At 52.4% G+C, this 15,184-nt stretch overlaps 1 protein-coding gene across 1 annotated transcript; it reads left to right on the plus strand.

Moving 5' to 3' along the window:
• The first annotated feature begins 11,550 nt into the window (after positions 1-11,550).
• Positions 11,551-14,069, plus strand: pmp22a (peripheral myelin protein 22a). Its single transcript, XM_003979002.3, has 5 exons — positions 11,551-11,717; positions 12,481-12,574; positions 12,664-12,757; positions 12,838-12,978; positions 13,047-14,069. Exons 2-5 carry the CDS (start codon positions 12,497-12,499, stop codon positions 13,202-13,204), a joined length of 471 nt encoding a protein of 156 aa, XP_003979051.1. The 5' UTR covers positions 11,551-11,717; positions 12,481-12,496; the 3' UTR covers positions 13,205-14,069.
• The last annotated feature ends 1,115 nt before the right edge of the window (positions 14,070-15,184 follow it).

The following is a 15,184-nucleotide window of genomic DNA, read 5'->3' on the forward strand; positions in this document are numbered from 1 at the left end:
TCCACTCACGCTTTTTCACTGTCACATTCTGCCAGCGGAAGGAGAAAAAGTCATTATTCTTACACTTGTGGTAAAAACAGGCCATTTATATTGATTGGACCGGTCAATATGGACCAGCGGGGTTATTGGTCTTGTCTGACAACGTCTGAAGTTGACAGTTTCTGAGATGTTGAGTTTATCTTCTGGCTTTGAGGGCGGGGGGGGGGGATCATCTGTCACCCTTTAAAATGCTTTTAAAAATAACATATTTATTTGATTGTACAACATCATTGAAACTGCCAGAGGGCGGCGGGACGCAAACTTGTCCTCTTCTGCCATCTAGTGGTGGTTTGTGGGTAATGACAGTTTCAGAAGTCTGATTTGAATCAGAGGTCGAGAAGCGAGCACAGTTACACGCGAACGCACATACGTGCGCGCACACATTTTTTTGTACGTGCTGTTTCGGTACTCCTACCTCTGCAGCAGTACCCCCACCGCCCACCCACGACTCCGGACAGTTGTGGGTGGGGGGATTTAAGACACAGGATGTGAGCACAACTGTTCAAACTGTCCCGCGTATTCGAACCTGACACCGAAGCCAGTTCGAGGTGGGGGGGGGGGCTCTCTCCCCTTCCCCCCATAGAAATTTCAGTGTAATTCGAGCATGCCTTGCAGCTGTTTCACCCGTTCCCACAACACCCTGGATAGAGTCTCTCGCCCGCTTCAGATGCTGTCAGATTTCCCTCTCAGCCTCCCTTTTAAAAGTTTTCCGACTGGATTCACCAACGGGAGGCGCTCAGAGCCTTTAGCTCGACGTGCATCAGCCTGGACCCACAACACCCCCCCCCCCCCCGCCAAATTCCATCAGCAGACTTGCAGCTCTTCAAGGAAGCCGACAGCATGCAGAAATCTGGAAAGTATTAAACAACCTGCTGGTGGAGGGTGTGTGTGTGTGTTGGGGGAGGGGGGGGGATAGTGAAGAGTGGGGGATGGGGAGAAAAGAAACAGAATGCAAAACTGTTCATATACCACCCTTTTGCCTGGCTCTGCTCCCTGCCCCCTCCCACACAGGACCCCCCCCCCCCCCCCCCCCCCACACACACACACACACACACACATCCAGGCCACTCCGCCTAACGGCTCCACTCATTTTCTTTTATGTCCGCAGCAGCATTGACTTGGTTCTTTTTTTAATGAGTCATAAACACACGGCTGGTTCTGCTGTGCAGCGCTGGGGAGGGGGAGCGGCGAGGGAGCGGCGTTCGGAACTGGGCGAGTGTGATGTCGACGAAGGCCCCGACGAGGCTGGATGCCAGGAGTCCCTTTCCCATGTCGGGAGACACGCATCCAACCAAACGTATGCACGCTAGCGGCCAGGATGGGTTCGCGCCTCTTTCCCCTCGCCATGCTAACACACGCTAACTTGCGTTTAGCACGTTGTCACGTAGCGCAGACGGCTCCCTGCGGACGTCCCTTCGGCCTCGCTGATTTATTCACCTTTTTTAGAATGAACATCTGCTTCACTTCAAGAAATCGAACAAGTGAAAGATGGCTACATTCTTCCCTCTGAGCTATTCCTGCAGGAGCGCAGGGCGCAGCACTACGGATATTGGTGTAAACAGAAGCGGCGAACATAAACATTCCAATACCCAGGTTTGACCCCATGACCCCTAAACCCCAGAGCAGCGGGAGACCACACACACACACACGTGTGGTGGGAGGAGGAGCAGGGAGGATGCTGAGCTCCTCTGGTGTCCTCCCTGTGAGGAGCTTCAGATGCTCCAGAGGAGTGAGGCAAAACCGCCCGACACCAGTGTGGTCCGCCCGCAATTCCTACCGGCCCGGAAAACTGATGGGAGCGCCGGCGGGGAATTTCGTCCAAGGGAAACACAAACTGTCGTCTTGTCCGTTCTCCTGTGAAATCTGACGATTTCATCGTAAACGTCGTATGTCAACATGCAGAGTCTGGTTTTCTCACGAGCAACCAAAATTCCGAACCCCTCCGCCCAAAGAGGCGACGATTTGGGCGACGATTCCATCGAGAAACAAACCGAACTCCGAAAGGATTTGATGTGTTTGTTTGCCACAGATCTAATATCTGGTGACTTTAGAGGCGCGGCTGCAGGAACAAGCCGGCCGGAGCGCAGCGCTCCGTGGAGACCCGCCGTTCCCAGGGGAGCGTGTTCCTGGTTACCTTTGTGCCGGCGCCGGGAGCTGCGAGGCGACACGAGCCGGTCGTTCAGCAGCGTCAGCAGCTGGAAGAGTTTCCGTTCCGTCGCTGCTCTGCGAACGGGAAACTTTTAGTAAATGGTTCCTGGAACTCTGGAGTAGTTCCTTTAGTGCAAAAAGAGAACTTCTGGAAAATGTTCTTAGGCCCATGAAAAGCGTTTTGCTTCCATTCCTTGACCAGTCACCCCCCCTGAGATATTCTTATGATCATCTGAATCAGCGTGGAAACATTCCACCACATCCTAAAACCAGCTTCCGTGACAGTTCTCCAGGCTCAGCGTTCCGTGCTCTGCACCCGGAACACGGAGGCCTCGTCCCGGCCGTCAGCACGGGAACAATGATTCATCCTTTCACTTTCCGTCCTTTACCGCTGTGCGTCCGCCACTCTCTCCTGAGCGGGGGGGGGGGAGCGGTTCCGGCGGGCCCCGGGAGGTCCGGCCCGGCCCGGCCCGGCCTGCAGTCAACCGAGACTGGCCCCCCCGACCCTCCTCCACAGCCCGTCCACGGCTGCTTGACCCTGGACGAGGAAGCGCACACACTCCTCTGATGTGACGTTTTAAAAGCTCCAACCCTCACACACGGAAGATCAGATTATGGCCGACTGGGAACAGATCACAGGATGCAGGATTAATAAAAATAGAGCCTCGGGGCGATGGTGGCGCAGCGAGGACACTTCCTCGCCTCCTAGCGCCGCACAATAGCCTCCCTGTTCACAGACCTAGCATGCCCACTTTAGAGTGAGCTGACCAGGAAGTGGGGGGTCACCGAGGGTCACCTTTTACAGGCCTACTTCAAACCCTGACCCTCTTCGTCTCCTTGTTCTTCTTCATCTAGCTGCCCCCATCTGCTGCTTCTGGAGCGAGGGCAGGAGGAACAGGGGGGGGGGGGTGGGGGGACATTCTGGTTAGATGCTGGCAGAGGATGTGGAAAATAATCAGCTCCGTTCATCCAACACGTTTCTTTGACTCAGCTCTTTTCCCTCTTCAGTCGGTTGATTTTCAGGCCTGTTTTTTTTTTTCTTTCTCAGCCATTCACAGAAAATAAAGACACGTTGTCATCTTGGCCCAAAACAATAGCCACGACCCGGTCGGGGGGGGGGGTGGGAGCACAGCCAGCAAAACAAGAGCCTTACAGATCATCGCCAGGCGATCCTGGTTTGTCGTCTCGTCTTGCTTAATCAGTTAGCATCTTATTTAAATGATGCTAACTGCTAAATAGGCACTAGCCTCCATCCTTGGCTGCCACCTGGAGCCCTGACAGCCCGGTGGGCCAGCTACTGGAGAGGAATGGACTTTGTGTCCTACAATAAGTTGTTCCCATGACAACGGTGGCTCCAGCTTTGCATTAACGGCAAGAATACATGGCAAATGGAGAAGCTGCAGGGACTAATAAAGAAATAAAATCTAAATGAGAGAAGGGGCGGGGCTTGTCACTTATTGCTGACTGCCACCAGGGGGCGGTGAAGAGGCTTCTGTTTTGCTCATAATCGGCTCTGAACGAATATCTCAAAGTACTTTTTTGGCAACAGGTCTAAATTTTTAAGCTTTCGTACGTTAACAGGACACCCACGGTCGCGATTCCACGTTCACGCACGGCCGGGCGACAACGTGAAGGATCCGTTTCCAGGCGTCTCCGCGTTCCTCAACTAGCCTTTAAAACGCAATTTCCAACGGGTCACGGACGCTGAACCTCTGAGTTTGAAGTTTAAAAGCTCGTGCGAAGCCCTCGGCTTCATTAATCAGGGCGTGACTGGAGATAGAGGAGCAGAAGGGGGGAGGAAGCCTGAGGAAGAGCACGAAAACACTGTGTTCTGGGTGTTGGTCGTCCATTTAACGGCTCCGTCATCCATCTCTGCTCCCCTCCCTCCGGACGGAGCTGGAAAAGAGAGGGGGAAAAGTCCGGCCGCCGCTGGCGCTCCGGGCCGCGCCGCCGGCCAGGATCTGACTCCGCTCCTCTTCCTCTGGGATTCCTCAGCCAGCCCGAGCCAGCAGACCATAAACAGATGTTTTGTGTTTGTGTGTTTGACTGCGACGGCGGGTTTATTTTGTTTTCTCGCCGCTTTCGTTTATTGAATTCAGCCGCATCGAAACGCCTCGTCGTCGGAAATGCCTGAAACAAAAATGGGCTGAAACAACCCGCGAAAAGGTTTCACCCCGGGAAATCTTTCCTTCACCGAACGTCCGAGGGGGAGAAACGGCGGAAGGTGAAATCCATCCCCGGTGTTTGGCAGAACCTCTCAAAGACGTCGTCCAGCCCATGATGTAGAGCCGCGTCCGTCCCGGCTCAGAGGGGCTCTCCCCCACATCTCCCCGCGTCGGGCCCTTGCCCGCCGGCGGCGAACCTCACGTGGTGGCGCCGGGCCGAGGCCCTCCCCGCCCGTCCATCTGCAGCTGTTTACCCTGACTGACAGCTCGCCGCGGCGCTCGCGCAGGCGTGGAGGGTCGGGCCAGATCGGCGTCAAAGCCGCTCCGCCTCTTTCGCGCCACAACCTCCAGGGAAAAAAAAAAAGGGGGCCATGCCGACCTCAGACTTTGAAGGAGCGTCGTGAGTGTGTGTGTGTGTGTGTGTGTGTGTGCGCTCAGGAATGTGTGTCTGCGTACGTGGGTGTTTGACCGACTTGGTGAGCGAGAACGAGGTTGGACAGAATGTGAAGGATGGAAGGAACAGAGCGGGATGGTTAAGCAATCACCCCCCCCCCCCCCCCCCTCAACTATCCTGCTGCTCTGCGCTCCAGCTGTGCTGCTCCGCTCCTCCAACCAGGAAGTGTTTCTTCGGGGTGGAGGCAGGGTGAGGTCAGCGTGCCGGCGGCCCCTGGGACGGGAGGGAGGACACAGAAGGGACGCTTGGCCTGTCTGCTCCTGACGCTCCCAGCCGCATATCCACAGCGTTCCCGCCGCCGTTACGTCGGGAACGCCGCACAGTGCTTCCATTTTGAACCCCGTCTCACACACACAGGCCCCCTTATATGTTGGAGTGTGTTCTCATAGTGGGAGTCACCCCAGATGTATTTAGAGAGCGCCTGGCGCTGCGTGCTTGGGATGCCTTGGGTGTGACCAGGGTGGCTTGCAGTGTGTGTGTGTGTGTGTGTGTGTGTGTGTGTGTGTGTGTGCTTGGGCCCGTCCCATCACCTCTCCCCGCTCAGCTCGCCAGAAGGTGACTCAAGCAGACAGCACATTCGTACAGATGTGAGCGAGGCTACGCGGTGGAAAAATGTGCGATTCCGGAATTTCCTGGTCACCGATGGCTCGGACGGGAATCAAGCTGCGTTCGGGCCACGGAGGGCGAGCGACAGACGGGAACCGGAGCGTGTCGGCGCCGCGGGCCCTCGTGCTCGGACAGATGCAGCTAGCGGAGGGGAAGCGCCGGCGCGGCTTGTGCAACAGCTTCTGGTCTGGAGATTCTCCGTCTCGGGCCTGATCCCTCCTCCCACCAGCATGTGTGCCGTTTTCCTACAAACCGGGAGATCTCCGAACCCAAGCATGACCTCAGAGGATTAAATATTCTCCTCAGAAAACCCCCGCACGCCCAAAGTGCTACTTTGGACTGTCAGCTGCGGCGTGATTGCATGTGTGTGTTTGCATGCACGGGGGAGAGAGAACCCGCCCGCGGCCTCAAGCATGTGACCGTTTTCCACGTGCGCTCGCGCGTGCGCTCCCGTGTTTACGGTGAACACACGTTGGTGGCGCTCGTATTTACCCCAAACACGAGTTACGAGGCCCAGAAGATGGACGCGAGCGCTGGCAGCAGCACGTTTAACGAGGCTCAGGCGAGCTCTAATGAGAGCCCAGGTAATTGTTCTGAAGGGGAACTTTATAATGGAAAAACATAAAAACAACCACTGTTTTCAATTAGGACCCCCCCCCCCACACACACACACACACACACACTATTAAAGACTGAAGCTGCTACATTTCCTTCTATGAATTCCATACTTTCCTTGTCCTCGTGCTTGAAAACGGATTGTAATTCAATTTTTCCGCTCATGTTTTGCTCATTGTTTATTGGGGGGGTTGGTGGGGGTGGGGGGGCTATGAAGCATCTGAGGGAAATGTGGCGGGGGAGTGTTGAAAATGTATAGTGTCATTCTCACGCCGCCACGCCCTGCCTTTTTTTGTCGTGCGAGCGGGTGAACGCCATTATAGGACGGAGCTTTGCAGAACATGTGTTTTTTTTCAGGCTTGCGGGGGGGTGGGGGTGGGGGGGGTCTCATCTGGAATGTGTAAAGCATAACAATACATCCCAGCATCGCTCATCACGGCGGAGCGGGGCGAAGTTAGGTGGGAAGGTCTGCTCTTTCTCTGGCGTTTGTGCACATCTGTCACTTGGCACCATTTTTTCTTTTTTATCTTGTTATTTTTTTCCTGACGTGTCTGACGGATGAGGCGCGATAGCTAGCATGCTAGCTGAGATTAGCATGCTAGCTGAGATTAGCATGCTAGCTGAGATTATCCTCCAGTATGGTGGCTCAGACATGATGCAGGGGAATGGAAACACAACTGAGACATCCATCCATCCGTCCATCCACCCATCCATCCATCCACCCACCCATCCATCCATCCACCCACCCATCCCTCCATCCATCCATCCATCCATCCATCATCCATCCATCCATCCATCCAACCAACCACCCACCCATCCATCCATCCATCCATCCATCCAACCACCCATCCATCCATCCATCCATCATCCATCCATCCCTCCATCCATCCATCCACCCATCCAACCACCCACCCATCCATCCACTCATCCATCCATCCATCCATCCAACCACCCACCCATCCATCCATCCATCCATCCAACCACCCATCCATCCATCCATCCATCCATCCACCCATCCATCCATCCATCCATCCATCCATCCATCCATCCATCCATCCATCCATCCATCCATCCATCCATCCATCTCTGACCCTCCTCGTCTGACCCCGTTGCCTTTAGGGCTAAACTTGCTGTAGCCGGCTGTTGCTAGGAAACCATTGAAAGAGAGGCAAATGTTTTAGATTTTGCCTTCCAAATAGGGGGCACCTGCGGTCAGTGGTTCCAGGAACCTCGGAGTAGTTCCTTGTATGATAAAAAAGGGCGGTGCATCATCTATCGTCTCTGCTGTAATATCTGTTTACTCTTCCTGTCAAAGTTCTGTTGCAATTTTCCAAGCGGCGTGTTTTCCATGGTGGGTAATGAGTGTATCCAGGCAGCCAGATGACATTTATACCCTCTGACGGGTATTAAATCTTGACATTTGAAGCACAATTTGTCCACTGAAGGCCTTATTATCTGTAAAACTAATGACATTATGGCAGCTCGGATCAAAGACCAGAGCAGCCGTTAACAAGACCCCTCCTCCTAACATTTATCGGCAGGAATTTCCATCACATTTCAGCAGATATGCTGGTGCTAACGCACGGCAGCTTTTGTCCTGCGGTTGTTTTAAGCGCGTGCACGGCGCTCGTGCGCGCGCGTGGCCACAGATCCCTCCTCACCTCCCTTATTCGCAGCCTCGCGCTGAGACCTGTCGCCGGACTCGCTGCCGATCCTGTGAGTGGCTGTTCCGGGCGGCGGTCCAGACCAGCGCTAACAGATGAGCGCACGCACACACACACGGTGGCTGGAACGTCCTGTGACCAGGCTGTGCCACAGACACTCGTGCTCCACCACATTCCCCAGAAGCAAACTGAAGTTCAGCCAGACGAGGCACGCGCGGGACGACGGACTCGGTCAGCGGCGTTTGTTGTAGCCATGTGACTGCTAGCATAAGCAGCGAGCGTAAACAGCGGTCAACCTTGTTCTGCAGCGCGCCTCCGGATCTTATGTGTGTTTGTTTGTTGGCTAACGTTTCCGTTGCCTGCTGAAGTGATCAATCCGTCTCTTTACAGCCAAAGCCGGTTCCCTCAGCTCAAAGGTAACTGTTTACGTTGGCCTTGCGCGACCTTTGACCCCCCCAGCAGCACGCTTGCTTCAAACATGCCTGCGAGTAAGTTGTAAAAGGCTGTTCTCCAAGTAGAGCTGCTGGCATCAGATGGGGGAGGATCTGGCAGTTGGAAGGGAGGCGCTGCCACGTTAGCTGCCATGAGGGGGCAGATACGCTGCTCAGGGCATTTAGGACATGAACAGAAATGAGGAAGCTGCTGATAACAAGGAGGTAAAACCGGTTCTTCTCTCCAACAATAAATGAGTCATGTGACCGCTGGTGCAAGAGCATCAAACAACGCGGTTTGTTTCTGGTGCCGCTAAGATGCCTGTGAATGGAGAAGTGTGTGTGTGAGCAACTATTTAATAACTTCCACGCACTTCTTGCTTCATTCCCTCCCCCCAGAGGCCAAAAACATTTCTGATATGGAGCCGCGGTTTGTGCGCAGCTCCAGCGCGGCAGAGACATCCACTCCCGCAGGAAGCCAGCGGCTAATGATTAGCACATGCTTAGGATCACTCGGGTGCCACAAGCTGGAGTTCGTGGCGGCGTACGTCTCTCATTTGTTGTCGTTCCTTCACAGGGAGGGACGGGAATTATTTAGATCTTCAGCTGCCCCCGTCGGATTTCATCCACGTTCGTTATTTTAATTGGAGGGGTGAGACGGGGCTGCGGACCTCGTTACTGGAGAGAGTCCAGAGTTCGGTTTTGCAGGTGGAAGTGGGAATGTTTTGCCGCCTCCTCGCCGGCTCCGCCCACTCTGCGGCGCGCTATCCGATCCTACAAGGTGAAAGAGGCGCAGTGGGGGCAGGGTCAGGTCTGACGATGAGGAGAGGGACATCCTGGAAAGCTGAGAACGCATCTGCAGGAGCGCCGGATAAAAGCCGGAACGTGACGAGGCAGAGGCGACCCCGTTCTCAGCTCCGCCTCATGACATCTGACCAGGGTGACCTCAGAGCTTCGGCGTTTCCTCTTGTTTTGGCAGCAGCTTCCATAGGTGAAGGAGCACGGAGGCGTTCCTCCATTCCTCCACGGTCCCACAAGTGCAATATCCCGGCCCAGCTGTCTCCCCGCGATGTCCTCCAGGCAGGCGGGCCCGGCTCGCGTTCCAAAACCAAATCCACCTCCTCCCCAGTTCTCATCCCCGTCCCAACCTTCTCATGCACGCTGATGGAGTCATCTAATCGAATTATGCTGCCGCTCCTGCAGGTGGAGCCCGGCGCCGCACATCAGCTGGCGCTGACCCGCTTTTGTCACGACAGCGGAACGGAGGCGGAGCGAAGACGGGCCTCGGGGAAACGCCCAAAGCCCAAAGCGTTTTACGCCGAAGCTGAGAGGACGAAGCCGAAGTCAGAGCCCAAACCAAGTCGGCGTCGAAGAACGAGAGGATTTCTGCTCAGATTCAAATCATTCCCCCATAATTTCGCAGAATTAGCGTTTCGTGGAATCATTCTCGCCATTTTTCCCGGTCAGCTGTTTCTCTCGGTCCTAAATCCTCCTGAGTGTCTCGGGACGGCGCCGAAATACCTCACCTGCGAGGTCCCCGAGCGAGGCGGGGGTGTGGCGGTTTTGGGTTTCAGCCGCGGCCTCGGCCACAATGGCTGAGGGTATAGTTACAGCTGGTGCGCAGCTCCGTCCTGTTTGCTTTGTAACGATTGACTTTCTAAAGTCCAGGAAGGGCCTGTTTTTATTTCATGGGGGGAGAACGTAATGAGCGGTTCCGAGGGCTGCGGCCCATAAACACACATCATAACTCCTGATGGATGATCTGCCAGTGCCGAGGTCAAATGATAACGCTGATCAACCATCTAAAACATTCATTAGGAAGGCGTGCGTGTGCGTGTGCGTGTGTGTGTGTGTGTGTGATGTTTATTTAAAGACCCAGAGTTCAGCCTTGAGTAAAATGAGCTTCCCTGGCCATAAAAGCAGCCACACCTCCGATATAAAGGTGAAAGTAAAGCTGTTGTCAGCGTCTGGAGCTGATTCGGTGTTTAAGTGTTTCACTTTTGTTTCACTTTTTCAAATTCCAGGAAAAACAAGTTTCTAAATAAACCAAAAAAAAAAACACGTCACGGAAGACACTGAGATCTCCCAATTTCACGTGTCCGGTGGGGGAATCATGAGCCGGGAGATAAGATCTCTGCAGCACCAGCGTGTCTCTGCAGAGAGCTGTTACACAACAACGGTAGGAGGGTGAAATCATCGCTCACGTTAACGTTAGCGGCAGGAGTTTGATAACGCTCGGCATAGCTCACATTCTGAGGGTGGGAGAATCCTCTCGGTGTTGGATCATCGTTGTCAATCTGAACCCTCCCGTCTTCACCAACCGGAGCCGCAGGAATCCGCCCGCCGTGCCAGGGAAGCTAACGGAGGCAGGAGGCTCCTCGGACGTGCCCATCGCCGCCGCCTTTGTCGCCTGGATCCTTTAGTTTCTGGTTGCTTCTCTCCTAAACCCATTCTTCAGGGCCTCCAGGAGGTCTCTGACATGCAGACACACACTCTCTGGATTAATGGCTGCTGGAGAAGTCTTCTAAGGATCATCCCACGGGTCCTCCTGGCCGTCCTGAAGTGCTACCGATCAAGCTGTCAGCGGTTGAGGAGCGGCCTGCAGGGGCGGCCCCCCGCCCGCAGGAATACCCCGCATCCTCCCTGCTTTTCAGACATAGTTGTGCTGTTATTTTTCATTTAACAAGGTACTTTTCAAAAGCGAGAGTGCATCCAAAAGTGAAATTCACGAGTTTGGCGAGTCCATAAAACACCGGAGGGGTTGAGAAGCCAAGAGCCTCGCAGCTGGATCCAGGACACGGGAGGTGGACGCAGGGCGCCTCGTAGAACCTGGGTTTTAATCAGTCACCACACTCCAAACACACAGAAACCAGTCGGCCGTCTGCACATCCCTGACTGGATCCAGATCCCAGGCCTTGATCTATAACATGGGACGTGCAGATGGCCGCCTCTATTTGGGCATGTCGCCGCTCCAGGATGGTGAAGGAGCACAGAGGCGTCTTTATTGAGCCTATCAAGATCTGGCCTGGTGGCTTCAGTCAGCCTCCGTTCAATGACTAAATTAGGTTTGGAGGTGAAATACCTTGCATTTTCTTGTCCGAAATATGTTTTTTTCCTGCTGATTTTAGGTCTTTTACGTCCCCAGACACAGTGATCAGAGCTATGGTGGGGAGGATGTTAAATAAATCACAAAACCAGAAAGAAACTAAATCAAAAGTCCTTCGTCATTTATCTGTTTGGGTGAAAACTGGAGAGATCAGAATGAGCCGCGCACATTTTTTCAGGCTTTCGCGTTTTGAACAATCTGACCGCAGGATCCTCCTCAAAAGGACTGGAGCAGAATCCAGACGACAGGAGAGAGGGAGAAGAAAGGAGGAAAGGAAGAAAGAAAAAAAAGGACGGGGCCTCTGGTGACGTGCGGACCTGCAGGGCGGTGTTCTCAGCCGGGAAAAAAAAGAGCCAGACTGGGGTGTGTGAGCCACATCTGGAATAGTAGCTGCAGCAGAAGGAGTCGAGAGGAGCAGAAAACTTCCCCCAACTCTCCATTCCAACTCACGGAAAACGCAACTCGCGGAATTCGCCTTGCCTTGTTTTTGTAAGTTGGACTGAAATGCCGTCGCTTTATTCGCTGAATTCCGTCTTTTTAACGGCTGTTTTTCCCAGACTTCGCGATTTGGAGTTTCCAGTAAACTTTGGATTTACGCGCGACGCCGAGAGCGAAGCTGCGGGTCTCCGTTTGCGGGTTTTACGCGTCTGAATCGTAGTTCTGCCGCAGCTTTAGCTGCATCTGTTTACTCCGATGGCTAAAAACGGTCACGGCGGAGGCGCACGCATGGCGACATTACGCTGGAATGTTTTCTTTTTTCGCGGTTTCTTCGTTGGTTTCCCAGCAGCGTTGAGCAGCCGTTAACCAGGACCTCTCCTTCAAAGCTGCACGTTATTTGCTGCTTAGTGGCGCATTATACGGAGTTTTACTGCGCGCCTCTTCCGCGCATGCCGAAATGCGTCGTACTGAAGTCATTGTGGACTTTGAATTGAATCAAAAGTTGGATTCGGTGAGGCGAACTCGAACTTCAGTGTTTACAGACGTACTCTGAAAAGCCAGAATAGGCTTTTTTAAACCCCAAAGGACAGATATCCAAGTTCCTTCCTTGTATGAGGAGGTTTGTAAGGGGATACTTTCACATTGAGGTAAACATTGCGGTTTGCACGCAGGCGGGCGAATGGCGCCATCCAGCGGCGACATGCGTTTCTTCTTTTTTTTTTTTTTTTACAGGGGCACGTGTTGGGGTGTCGGCGGGGGGGGGGGGGGTTGTGCCTCCATGTAGTTGATGAGTTCTGTCTGTGCGTCCTTGTAGATCTACTTGAAGAAAAATGCTGCTGGTCCTGCTCGGAGTGCTGCTCCTGCACCTCATCATCCTCATCCTCCTCATCGTGTCCACGGCGGCCAGCGTGAGTTCCACCTTACTTTTCCGCCTTAATTCCCACTCCAGCTGCGTGCACGTGGTATCAGCTCACAACTGTGTTGTTGTGTCGTCCAGACCTGGACTGTAGGCGGCGATATGAGCAAAGATCTGTGGTACAGATGCATGACAAATAACGGAGGCTACCACTGCAAACCGGCCAGCAACGAAGGTTGGGCAGCATTTCACCCTCTAATCCGATGTTCCCAGCGTTCCGACCGTCTAAATTCCTGCTCTGTGCTTGCCTCCCAGACTGGATCCAGGCGGTGCAGGCCCTCATGATCCTGTCAGTGCTCTTCTGCTTCTTCTCCCTCATTGCCTTCCTGTATCAGCTGTTCAGGCTGGTCAAGGGTGGACGCTTCTTCTTCACCGCCATCTTCCAGATCCTGGCCAGTGAGTATCCCCCCCTTCCTCCCTCCTCCTCCCCCCCCATCCCTCTGATCCTCTGATCTCTCCCCCAGGCGTGTTTGTGATGTGCGCGGCCATCATCTACACCGTGATGAGTCCGGACGAGGGGTCCGGGGCTCAGTACGGCTACGCCTACGTGCTGGCCTGGGTGGCCTTCCCGCTCTGCCTCATCAGCGGCCTCATTTATATCGTCCTGAGAAAGAAAGAATGAGAGCGGAGGACCGACGAGGAGGAGGGGTGCGTCAGACGCCCAGGAGAACAACATGGCGCTGTGCCTACTGCCCACAGACCAGAGACTGACATCATCACAGCGCAACAAACCCGCCTGTGTCACTAATCATTTTTAACACTAACCGGAGACCTTTGTTGTCGCCCGGGGGGGGGACCTTCTGTCCAGCTCAGCGCCCTCATATCACCCTGAAAGATAGCACCCTCGCCTTGAAACGGTGTTTTGAAAATCCATTGGTGACACGACGGCTTTTGTTGCGCGCCGACGCCTGATTTTTCCGATTGTTTTATTTGGAAGATTTTCCCTCACAACCATTCAAGACGAGCAAACCCGCCCGGCTCCAGTACAAAGATGTACATAGTGTCTGTGGTTTTTAGACATATTTATGACATTTTTACATACATTTTGTACATAGTGTTGTCAAGTTAACGTTGTCATTTTTACTTTCGTGACAGAGTTTCTCTCTCACAAGTCATGCAGCTGTGCCAAAGACATGTGGCTTCCTCCGTCAGAGTATCGAGCTTGTGGAAATGTTGTCTTTTTCTGAGTGTTGAATGCCTTGAACTATGTGCCTTATTATAGATTAAGTGCCGCCCTCCCCTTTAAATGAATGAAAACATCCTTAGAAAGAAAAATAAAATGAAGCTTTGTTTTTTTAAAATGCGTTATTGGAATTGATATAAAATGTTTTGTTATCTAGTCTTGAAGATGGTGCTTTTTTATTATCTGCTACTCTTGAAATGTATACTTTTGTGTTGTGTCTTGTGATGGTTTGCTTTGTACAAACATAAGCTTTTACTTTTTAGCCAGTATTCTTCTAAATAAACTTTGAATAATTTGAATTAAATTCGTGTTTTGGTCCAAAAAAATAGACTGATAGTCAACGTTGTAGTAGTGCCCCCTTACCGCTGGGTGGCGGTGTAATCCCGAACACGGTTCTTTTTTTTTCCTCACAAAGGAAATATCACCTTATTAGTTTCATTGATGGCTTTGTAAAATCACTAATTTGACAAGTATTGCTTACTAATGAACGTAGACACACATGCTAATTCATATAAACCAGCACGTCCTCATGATAGATGCAGGACAATTTGAAACTCAAAAGCGGCTTCCGGTTAAAATGGATGAAAAGGTTTATCAGTAGTGGAAACGGGCAATCCAAATTTAAAAATTAAATTTAGTCAATAAAAATGAGTCTCAATGGAAAGTCAGGATTTTTATGTGGCTGTATAGTTGTGAAATAATGGCAACGTTTTAAGTGGTTCAAGCCGCAACAGTCACAAATGCATTCAAAATAAACACAGTTGTATACATCCATTTTTTTTGCGCGCATAACTATTTAATTAAGCCCCATATTGTAGTTGGAATATGAGTTTGGAAGCTTTTTATCATTCATATGATACGAAGTGTATGAATCGACCGTTTCCAACAGTTGCCACTAGAGGGAGACTGCCCCTCACTTTTCTTGGTTATTTTGAGTGATTTATTTATTTATTTATTTATTTTAACTATCACGCTATAATATCTGAAGTCATTAACAGCAGACAACCACGGGGGAAGGAGACACTCATCTTTCCAGGTTTTTCCTCTGTGAATCTCTCACCTCTGTGGGTTATTGAAGTTCTTTACTTCCAGTCTGCTACCTCATATCCCAAACCAAAAGCTGTCAGATCTCACATTAGACACTTGACGCCGAGCTAAAAGAAGGCAGTTGTCTGATGTTGTGAAGACGGTGGCTGTGCTTCTGAGGAAGTATATTCGAACATGTCTACATGTGCGGCCCCAAAACGCTGAATCTTAGAGACGCTTGCTCAGATAACAGCAGCAGCCGGCCTGGCACGTAAACACCCGTTTATATATTTTCTCATAAAGCCGCGCACCAGACGCTGCCGCGCATCTATCAAGAGTTCACACACTGCCCAACTCCATCTGTGCACACACTTATGAGGCGCTGCAGGCACG

Source organism: Takifugu rubripes, chromosome 5, assembly GCF_901000725.2.
Source record: "Takifugu rubripes chromosome 5, fTakRub1.2, whole genome shotgun sequence".
NCBI lineage: Eukaryota > Metazoa > Chordata > Actinopteri > Tetraodontiformes > Tetraodontidae > Takifugu > Takifugu rubripes.